General features: G+C 33.2%; 1 protein-coding gene across 2 annotated transcripts; it reads left to right on the forward strand.

Annotated features, from left to right (window-relative positions):
• Nucleotides 1–2,596: 2,596 nt before the first annotated feature.
• LOC106451884 (succinate dehydrogenase subunit 5, mitochondrial-like) lies at nucleotides 2,597–4,528 on the forward strand. Of its 2 annotated transcripts, none has more exons than XM_013893867.2 (4): nucleotides 2,597–2,920; nucleotides 3,497–3,807; nucleotides 3,900–4,085; nucleotides 4,248–4,528. In XM_013893867.2, the coding sequence occupies exons 1-4, from the start codon at nucleotides 2,758–2,760 to the stop codon at nucleotides 4,302–4,304; spliced, it is 717 nt and encodes a 238-aa protein (XP_013749321.2). In that variant the 5' UTR covers nucleotides 2,597–2,757; the 3' UTR covers nucleotides 4,305–4,528. The 2 variants fall into 2 exon arrangements, with proteins under 2 accessions (XP_013749321.2, XP_013749320.2); XM_013893866.3 differs by having other exon boundaries at nucleotides 2,670–2,920; nucleotides 3,491–3,807.
• The last annotated feature ends 6,914 nt before the right edge of the window (nucleotides 4,529–11,442 follow it).

An 11,442-nucleotide genomic window follows, 5' to 3' on the forward strand; every position in this document is an offset into this window, starting at 1 on the left:
TTTCGGAACCTGAAGAATGGTCAGCATTTGAAAGCTACCTGGAAGACATTAAGCTTCTCAGAAGAAGTTTCCCCAACTCAGATACCATTCATGTTCCTCGGACGGTGAACCTCAAGGCGGATAGCTTAGCACGCAGTGCTAGAAACCAACCGTCTTTTGTTGTACACATGGATGCAGAGTTACCATTTTGGTTTACAGAGTGAACATGAATCCGTAAATGTTTGCTGTCAAAAAAAAAAAAAACTATTAGCTTCTTTCAAAAATAATTTAAAATTAATGCTCAAACAAAAAAAATTAATTCTTTTTGAATTATTGTTTTGTTTTATGCATCCTAAAAATTCAACTAATTCACAAAAATGTCATTTCTCTTTTTTTTTGAAATATGTTATATTCATCACCTTTTTACAAAAATGAATTATTTTCAATATCACCAATTACTATTAACAACCAAAACCAAACTTTAAATGCACTAGAAGTTGGTTTATATATCTTTTTATTGCATTTCTTACACATACAAATCATTTATCTTGAATGCACCTCTTAAGGTGAAGCAAAAAAAAAAAAACTCTTTTTAATCCCAAAATTTATATACGAATATTCATCAGAATTTTTAAAATGGGTGCATTTGTGTAAAGTTATTTCTTTTTGAATTCATTTGAATTTATTTCTTTGTTTTTCCACATGAAAATATTATTGGTTCTCATTAGCAATAAACCTTATTAACTATCCAATAAATAACACTACATGAACATATTTGTATATTCAAATTACATGATGTTATAACAATCATATTTTAAATATATACTAATAAAATAATTTTAATACATCTTACTCTTATTCTTTTTTTCATAAATATTTACATGAATCATACTTGATTTTTTTTGACTAATTTTATCTATATATATATACTATTAAAATTAAATAATTGTATTAAAAAGAATGTTAAAATACATATTTGATTTTTTAATATTAAAAATTGTATGAAAAGTTTAGTCAAATTCTTTTAGAAATATTATCAATTTTATAGGATTTCTCTGAGTTAACCGGTGTCGGATCACGACTTAATGCTAATTTTTTTTTGAGTTTTTACAGAGTTTTATGAGGTTTTTTATTAACGAACTTTTTTGTTAAATACGAACTGGATTACTTGCGGGTCATCGAGTTTATTGGTCTGGCCGCGGGTTTAGGTCGAATATTAAAATAGTGAAACAATTAAACTGAAAAATTATTCCGCGCTTTCAAAGCACATATCAAAATCTAGTATATTTATTGTATAAACAAGTGATGATATATTATTATAATCAACACGTAGGCAATCCTTCTTTTTTTCTTCCAATATTTTATTGAGTAAAATAACCGATGATACATCTATCTTATATATATATAATAATAAAGTAGACTTACTTCTATCCTCCTGCGTCCACAATAGTCAGACAATTGGGGTAATTTATGACATGTGTCACCTAAAAATAATTCAACGCAACCAAATAATTTCCGTCTCCTTTTTGTAACCGACGAAGTCTACACCTATAAATAACCATGTCATCTTCTCTTCGACTCATCGCTCACTATACAGTAAGGAGGTGATTGACATGCTGCTCCTGGATTAAAAGGTAATTGTTTTCCATTTTGGCGAACCCTGAAATTATAAGCCTAATACTCCTCTTAGTTTATTTCTTTGTCATTTGTAGATTCTGAGTTTAAATACTTAAGAGAGATGATCACCTCATTCTTTTGTCATTCTATTGTATATGGTTGATTATTCGAGTTGTTGTTGGTTCACAAGTCGATATTAAGAATTTGAGTGCATTTTCAGCAATTAGCATGGCAATTGACTATGAATATCGGTTCGTCTAACTCACTCTTATGTCAATATGAATTTGTCTTACTCACTCTCATGTGAATGCTCTAATTATTTTCCTCGCAAATGCTCTTAAAAAGTGTATCAATTCTGTTTTAAGTCTCAGAAACCAAAGCAGGGTGTCACAATTAGTTTTCTCAAAGAGAATAGAGAGAGTACAAATCAGATACCAAAGCTGCAATATCTATCAAAAGTAGCGTCCTCAGTGATGAGATTCTGTAGTCTAACATGGCAATTCTTCGGAAGGTTTATTGTTTTTTTTGGAAAAAACTAACTTTTTATTGTTACATTCAAGAATTATGTTACGGCTGAGAGGGGTAGAGATTAAGGGGGTGATTGGTAGTTGCTGTAGGTGCTGTCCACAGCCTTATTTATTTCTACTGCACCAAATTCAGAGCAATCGAGCTTTAATTTTTTTTAGAAACCACAACTCTTGAAATAATCTACAGCTGTACAAGTGCTCTGTAGAGCCAAATATCCAAAGCAAATTTTTAGTGTTTTTCAAAAAATTCTACAACAATAAAATCTAAAGCCACATCAAAAAGTCTACAGATTTTTTCTACAGCAAAAGTTTTAAAGCTATAGTCATTACCAATCGGACCCTTAATATTTATTTATGTATTTTTTAAATTCTAAACCACACTCCCAAAACCAAATCATTCAAATCTAAAATAGTTAACCCTATGCATAATGGTATAAGTTGTTTATTTACAAACATTTTCATGGTCGTAGAAATTTTCAGTACAGAAACATCATCAATGGGCTTTAATGGACGGACCCTCTGAGTTTCATGGCCCAAACAATCGATACAGTCCAGAACGTTGTCACCATCATCGGAACACCGCAGGTTGAGAGAGCTTTCGCATTCAGATTGACAACAACAACAAAAATCTACGATGCTACTTGTGCGATCCCTCTGCCGTACCGCTGCGGCGGCCTCCGTCGCTACGCTCCGATCATTGAGATCCGCCCCTCCAAATCAGCTATTGCGCAATCGTTCCCTCCTCACGCGAGGATTCTTCGCTGTTTCTTCATTTCCTTCAAATCGAACTCCTTACGGTAATCAACTATAATCGTCGCCTCTTTGTTTCTATATGTTCCGTGTGGGAAAGATCGTCTACTTACTAATTAGTGTTGGTGGAATCTTAAGCTCACTGTGTTGATCTTTAAAAGGACCACGACTTGTTTTACCGTTACCTTTGGGAGATATAGCTCTTTCGTTGCGAAGACGTTTAGGTTGTGCGCTTTGTAATCTCTCGATTTCGTTTTCTAGATACTAAGGATCACGACTTCCAGATTCATTGTTGTACTATTTACCTTTGAGAGCTATAGCTCCTTTGTTGCCAAGACATTTTGGTCTACTCGTTCGTCCACTTTGAGATTGACATGTTTGATGGTAAAAATGATCTGCAAAGACGAGAGTTCGTTTTAAAATTACTTTTGAAATCTATATCCTTTGTTGCAAAGACTTTGAGGTCTTTGTGATTGTTTGTTTTAAAGTTTACCTTTGAAAACTATAGCTCTTTCATTCCGCTTTGTATATAACGTGCTTGCTGGTGAAAAAAATGGTCAGCAGAGATGTCTGCTCCTGCGTGCACTTTTTTTTATTTGACGTGTTTGATGGTGAAGCTGCAGATTGTCGGTATCCTCGGGCAATTGGCATAGGAAGTGTGCGCAACTTTAGCGAAGATGTGTCTCACATGCCTGAACTCAAAGACAGTGATGTTCTTAATGCTTTCAAAGGTTTGATGGCTACAGACTGGTCAGCGCTGCCTTCTGCTGTTGTTAACGAGGCGAAAAAGGCAGTCTCGAAAAACACAGACGACAAGGCAGGGCAAGAGGCCTTGACGAATGTGTTCCGAGCAGCTGAAGCTGTTGAAGAATTTGGTGGGATTCTCAATTCCCTAAAGATGGAAATCGACGATAGCATTGGGATGAGTGGAGAGGTTTGTTTGTTTGTTGTTGTTGTTGACTCACTAACCAACCACGTTCTTTTTTTTGGGTTTGACATGTTTGATGTGTTCTTATTTTGTTTCAGGATGTGAAGAGCTTACCAGAAGATATAACCAAAGCGCTGCGTCTTGCTTATCATAGGTATGCTACCTACCTAGATGCGTTTGGACCTGAAGAAGTTTATTTGAAGAAGAAGGTTGAGACGGAGTTGGGGACAAAGATGATCCACTTGAAGATGAGATGCAGCGGGCTTGGTTCAGAATGGGGAAAGGTAAATGCACATCTTCTTCGCCAACATATATTAGTTAGAGCAGCCTGATTCAAGTGTGGTTTGCATAATTAACGACAAGTTGTATATCTGATCTTTTTGTCGACCTTCATGCATCATTCATGCTATCCAAATTCATGGATTTTGGTTTGATTTCTTTGGTAGGTTACCGTTCTTGGAACATCAGGACTCTCGGGGTCTTACGTGGAGCAAAGGGCTTAAAACGGACAGAGAAGAATCTTAAATAATGTTTGTTATTTGCGTTATTGTGTCTTCAACACATAATAAGGTCAATAACTGACCAAAGACATATAAGGTGAGTTTTTGTTCATTGTCGCTGCCTCGAAAAATTTTAAACAAGCTTTTGTGTTCTGTTTTATTACATTAGAGTTTCTTTACTGCTTGTGATTCAACATTTTTCAAATAAAAGAATTGGGGCAACTCTATCTGGTTTTCTCCATGACCAAGACTCTGCAGGAGACTTAGGAGGCGGTGGAAGCAATGCAGCTTTTCTTCCTAAACAAAATGGCCATCGTTGGCAATCACACAGCTATTGAAACACTGACCATTTCTTAATTTCATTCAAATAATACATTTGTCATTGATTCTCCAGCTCTATACCTTTCAAGCTCGAATACCTTGAAAACTTTCGCCGTGATATATCCTTCTATACTCAAATCACTCGGACAGCACTCTGAAAAACTACTGCTTCCGACCGAACAAACTCCATACCCTCTTGCTCTACAATTTTGTGTTCGTTGGTGGATTGATAATTTAGGGTCTCCATGTCTATCCTTGGCTTATGCCTTAGTTTTTCCTCTGATATGGATAATAAGGGGCTGTTTATTTCACCATTTATCATCTTCATCCATTTCACCATTTATCATCTTCATCTAAATGATTCATTTGTATGATCTATTCAGATGATTCATTCAGATTTTTGTGATTGTTTGTTTGTCCATCCACATAGTTCATAGATGAATCATCTAAATAGATTTTTAATCAAATTACTAAAATACTCTTGTGTTGATTTAATCATATGTTTGACTAGGTGATTTTCCCGTGCTCATGCACGGGTATAAATATTTATACAATAAATAAAATATAATAATTTATTGACATTTACTTTTAATTTTAAATTAATTTATAATTTATATGTATAATTTATTTTAATAATAATATTATATTACTTTAATTAGACATGATTTTTGATATGTTATATCTAGTCGGTTTTATTGTTTTTACAGTCAATTTAGTTTTCATTTGTGCATATTGGATTGCATCTATTTATCTGAATTCAACTATAATGTTTTTTATTTAAATATATTAAAGTTTTGATTAATTTTCTTATTTGCAATTAGGTTGGTCGTTGTTTTATATATGTAAATGTATTTTAGTAAGATTATGTATAACTTAAAATATATTATACTTAGATTGAAATAAAAAACAAACGAAAGTATTTGATTCCAAATTACATAAGTTAATATAACGATAACACTCTGAAGTCTCATGTATATTTTACAAAAGATCTAATTTGTAACAGTTGGTTAATATTTTATTTTAGTTTATTAATATAGTTTGAGTCATCCTATATTTATATTTATAAAATAAATAAATAAATTATTATTATAAAATTATATATTCTCATTGTAGTTAAATATATGATTTTAGATATTAGTTGGATTAGTCGATATCTATAAAATAAATAAATAAATTATTACTATAAAATTATATATTCTTATTGTAGTTAAATCTATGATTTTAGATATAAGTTGGATCGAGTCACTCATGTTGTGTGTATATTCAGTTACATATATTCTTTCAAATTCAGACTGACATGTACTTATTATTTCTTATAATTAGGTCAAATCAAATTAGTTATATTGATCTCTTGAATGTGCATGTATTTCCATATTATTTATCAAATTATATGTTGATATTTAAAAGTATTAGAAAATAAAACGATGATCAACAGGAATTTACATAAGTAACTGATAAATTTTTGAAAGATAGTGAACACATATCAATATTTATAATAATTAAAATATTTGATAAATTCTAAATATTTTTTTGCCTTAGATTTATTGAATGACAGCATGAAATTTATTTTAAATAAACTTAAAATGAGAATTGAGGTTTGCTTGGGTATTTTGATTACGGTTATATTAAGTTCCACCAACATAAAAACATAAAATAAAAGATCAATCTAAATATTAAGAAAACAAATAGTTCTTTTTGTATTGTTTAAAATTATGTTTTAAAATAAAAAAAATATTAATTTTTCTAATATCAAGATTATCTATGTAAACTTGTTGTTTGAAATCACATTATATACAAAAATATTTTTTTCATCTAAGAAAAAAAAATAGATATAAAGAATGTAATTTTTTGAACAAAAAAACTATTTTATTACTTCAAAGGTATATTTATGTTATTTAAAAATATGTTTTAAATGTAGTATTACTATTTTGTAAACTTTCCTTTTTAATGAACATATTATATATAATATATTTTCGCTTTTAAATTCATGTTTTTAACTTTATAAATATTACCTTTTATATGTTATTTGGAAGTTTTTTAAAAGGAAACTATATAAAAAATCAATAATAGTATTTAAATTAAAATTTTTTTATTCACTAAGGATTCCTCGGTAATTAACCGTCGTAAGAATTAACGTAAGCGCGACACATAGGAAAGTGACTTCTCAAATAATATTATAGAGAGATTAATTTTAACTATATTACATTTAATTATTTAGTTTAATATATTTACATTAGAATTATTTCAAAAATAACGAGTTTTCTTTTTGCGGTTTGGGCGGGGAAAAAAAAAAGATTTTTCGGTTTTAGCGAGAAAACACATTTTTTGGTTTTGGCGGGAAAACAAAATTTCTTGGTTAAGGCGTAAAAAAAGAGATTTTTCGGTTTTGACGGGAAAATACAAATTTTCAGTTTTGGCGACAAATTAGTTTTTCTAGTTTTGGCGGAAAACACGTTTTTGGTGGGAAAATGCGTTTTTTGCGGTTTTGGAGGGAAACACGTTTTTGCGATTTTCGCGGGAAAACAAAATTTTTCGGTTTTGGCGAGAAAACGAGATCTTTCGTTATTGGCGGGAAAACGTGTATTTGCGGTTTTGGCGGGAAAACACGTTTTTGCGGTTTAGGCGGGAAAATACGTTTTTGCGCTTTTGGCAGGAAAACACGTTTTTGCGGTTTTGGCGGGAAAATGCATTTTTGCGGTTTTCGCGAAAAAACGCGTTTATGCAGTTTTGGCAGGAAATCATGTTTTTGCGGTTTTGGCGGGAAAACACGTTTTTGGCGGGAGAACATATTGTTTTGCGTTTTTTGCAATTTTTGCGGAAAAACGAGGTTTTTCGGTTTTGGCGGGAAATTGAGATTTTACGGTTTTGGCGGGAAAACGTGTTTTTTCGGTTTTGGCGGAAAATAAGATTTTTAGTTTTAGCGGGAAAACACGTTTTTTTTTGTTTTGGCGGGAAAACACGTTTTTGCAATTTTGGCGGAAAAATGTGTTTTGTGTTTTGGCGGAAAAACGAGATTTTTGGTTTTAGCGGAAAAACATGTTTTTTTTTGTTTTGGCGGGAAAACACGTTTTTGCAATTTTGGCGGGAAAACGTGTTTTCTGTTTTGGCGGAAAAATATGTTTTGGGGTGTTGGCGTGAAAACATTTTTTTGTGATTTTGGCATGAAAACACGTTTTGTGGTTTTTGCGGGAAAACACGTTTTTGCAATTTTGACGGGAAAACACGTTTTTGTAATTTTGGCGGGAAAATGCGTTTTTGGGGGTTTTGGCATGAAAAAGTAGTTTTTAGGTTTTCGCGTGAAAACGTGTTTTTGTAGTTTTGTTAGTTTTCGTATATGATAAAAATGATATTATGTTTAGGTTTATAATTTGTGAATTACATTAGGGGCATAATAGACATTATACTATTTTGAATGAACCATCTCTATTCAAATGATCCAAATTGGTTCAGCTGAATGGACTTTAAAATTAAGTCTAAATTTCCAAAAATCATCTGGATGATCCATCTGAATGAATTGCATTTTTAGTACCTAAACAAACAAAACTCTCATCTTCATCTAAATGACTCATCCAGATGGAGAAACAAACGAGCTCTAACAGTCTGAAACCAAACACAATCAGAACGAAAGGTTTGAAAACGAAACACAAAAGGCAAAGGAGTTTTTACTTCATGGTCATAGTCAAAATCCGTGACAAGTGAAAGGGTTTTTATTTAGATTTTTGGGGGTTTAGGTTTTAAAGAGAAGTGCTGAGCTGCACAGTGACGGTCTATCTTCCTTTTTTTTGAGCAACCAGTGACAGTCTATCTAACATCATTTGGATTGTTTTTAATGCACGAATAGTTTTAATGTTTCTTATCTATTAAACAATTTTCTATATATTAAATTAAAAGAACATTTTATAGTCTCAGTAAGAGGAAGAAGGGTTAAGAATTTACCCAGTTTGAAATATTACATTGTCCGAAGAACCCTAGATGCTGTGGGAGTAAAGGATCATCAATAAAGGCGTTCTAGTGTGTTGTAGATTGTTATCCAAGACTTGTATGATTTGATGATGCCATGTGAATCACTAAAAACATGTGAAGTGTATGGCTAACCCAATAATGAAAGTTTCGTAAGGAGACTGAAGCAGACTACCATGAGACAAAAGATTTGTTTTTCAAAAGAGATTCAATTTGGAACTCTTATATGTCCAAGGTTCAATATTGAAATAATTTCAGAGGTTTTCCCAGACTTTGTCCGTGTCAACAAACAATTCAAAATGCCTCAAATTTTTTAGAACAAGTCTCGGTCAAATAACAATGATTCGAAGCACTTATTTTTACACTATTTCGGAAACTAAAAGTTATGGCGTCTGATTGAGAAGTCACTTATTAAAACCGAGATGGTGGACAGGGATGGATGACATTTCAAAAATAATGGGAAGTATACGGTTAAATCAGGATATCTGATAGAACGAGTTTATTGAGATAGGGAAAGACCACCTTTAATGTTTGGACCCACAGTTGATGTTTTGAAGGCGTTCTGCTAGAAAATACGATGCCCTCCAAAGATAAAATATTTTCTATGGTAATTGGTGACATGGTGTATAACAGTCAAGAAGAATCTGAAAGCGCGAGGAATACAAGGGGATATATGTTGTGCACGATGTGGAGCGGATGAGGAATTAATCAACCATGTGTTCTTTGAATGTCCTCCAACACTTCAGGTTTGGGCTCTCTCCAAGGTACCATCAAACCCATAAATTTTCCCAACAAGCTTCCTCTTTACAAATATGGATCATCTCTTCTAGAGAGGTTTCCCACAGATGGATGATTATCAGTTTGCGTGGATACTATGATATATTTGGAAAGGATGGAATAATAAATTTTTTAGTAATCTGGACATGGACCTTAGGGACACGTTCAAATTGGCAGAAACAAAGTCAACACTTTGGGCTGAAGCACACGTATTGAACGAAAATAGGATAGTATCCCCGGTCGAGGTTACGACTCTCCAATCAATCCCATGGAGATGGTGCTTCATAGATGGTTCCCGGAAGGAGTATGATATTTTCTCCGGACAAGATTGGCTTAGTACTCTAGAAGGATTTAATGGGCTTTTGGACTCATCATGGATCTAACCATTCGCATATAAGTATGATTACGCCTTTCAGGTACACCATTCCGCCATGGAGAATCAGGAGGCGTTGTGTATTGAGCAACGATTCCTAATTTCTGGAGGAGTTTGGCAAATGGTCCAGGATGTTGTCATGTTTCATCATATCTGCCATAAAATTCACCACCTCTATCTGACCTAATGATTTTCACCTTTCTATCTGATTGTCTCTCAACTCCAGTAATTAATACTTGTACAGCATCCACAGATTGAGACTTTTCATGCAATAGATAGAGATAACAATAACGTGAATAATCATCGATAAAAGTAATGAAGTACTTTTCGCCTCCGGAAGTTGGAACGTCAAAAGGTCCACAAATATCTGTATATATGATTTCAAGAAGTTGTGTACTTCTTGTGGCTCCTCTTTTGGTGTGTTTAGTTTGCTTGCCCTTAATGCAATCTATACACTCTTTACTATTAGTAAAATCAAGACTCGGAATGACTCCATCTTTTACCAACCTTTTGATTCTTTCACTAGAAATGTGTCCTAGTCTTTTATGCCACAAGAAATATGAATCATTCGCACATGCTTTAGTTTTACGTTTATCTTGCAGGGTGAGATGTGTTTCAAAATTTTGATCAGACAAATTTAATTTGTAAAGACCATTAACTAATATTCTAGAACCAATTTTATTAGAGTTCATAAATAAATTGAAACAACCATCTCCTTGAGAAGACTTAAAACCAGCCAAATCAAGTTTGCTTACTGAAACTAAATTACGGGAAATAGATGGAACATAAAGAGTCTGAAATAAATCCAAACAAAAACCACTATCTAAAATGAGACGATAAATGCCAATAGCTTCAACTGGCGCTCTCTCTCGATTCCCCATAAGTATATAGTTTTCACTTGGATTTATGGTCTGGGTTGTAAGGAATCCCTGCAAGGAATTAGTTACATGTACATTAGCACCGCTATCAATCCACCAAGTATCAGAAGAAACATGAGCAAAGTTAGATTTAAAAAAGCTTACTGAACCCATAGGATTACCTTTCTTTTCAAACAATTCTTTTCTTTTAGGGCAATCTTTCTGAAAATGTCCAGACTTTTTGCAAAAGTTGCATCGGTCATCTTTTCTTGCCTTCTTCTCATTGACTTGATTAGAATCATTCATCCTGGGTGGTGCTCTTTTATGACTTGCTTGATATCTTTTCCCAGCTTTAGGTCCAGCTCCTTGGACATAGTGGGCAACCTTAATACCTTCACGACCAAGCCTTGATTCCTTTTGGACAAGTTTGTTAGCCAATTCAATCGACGTCCACTTTTCAACAATGGCGTTGTAATTGATTTGGAATGGTCCATACTGAGGAGGTAAAGAGTTTAGGATAAACTGGACAAGAAATGAATCATCCACACTCATTCCTGAACCCTTTAGCTTAGCCGCAAGATTGGTCATTTCAATGCAATGTTCATGCATAGACCTTATGCCATCATGTTTCATGGTTGTAAGATCTGCCATAGGTTCCCCAGCAAGGGATTTGTCTGCAGTCTTAAACCGTTCTTCTATAGCTGCTAGATAAGCCTTAGCTTTCTCTGCAACTGAAAGGAAAGTTTTGATGTTACTAGCTATTGTCATCCTTAAGAACATGATGCTCAATCTGTTGGCTTTCTCCCACGCTTTATGAAAGCCTTTTCTTCCTCAGTACTATCATTAGTGACTT

This window comes from Brassica napus, chromosome A8 (genome assembly GCF_020379485.1).
Source record: "Brassica napus cultivar Da-Ae chromosome A8, Da-Ae, whole genome shotgun sequence".
In the NCBI taxonomy this organism is placed as follows: Eukaryota; Viridiplantae; Streptophyta; class Magnoliopsida; order Brassicales; family Brassicaceae; genus Brassica; species Brassica napus.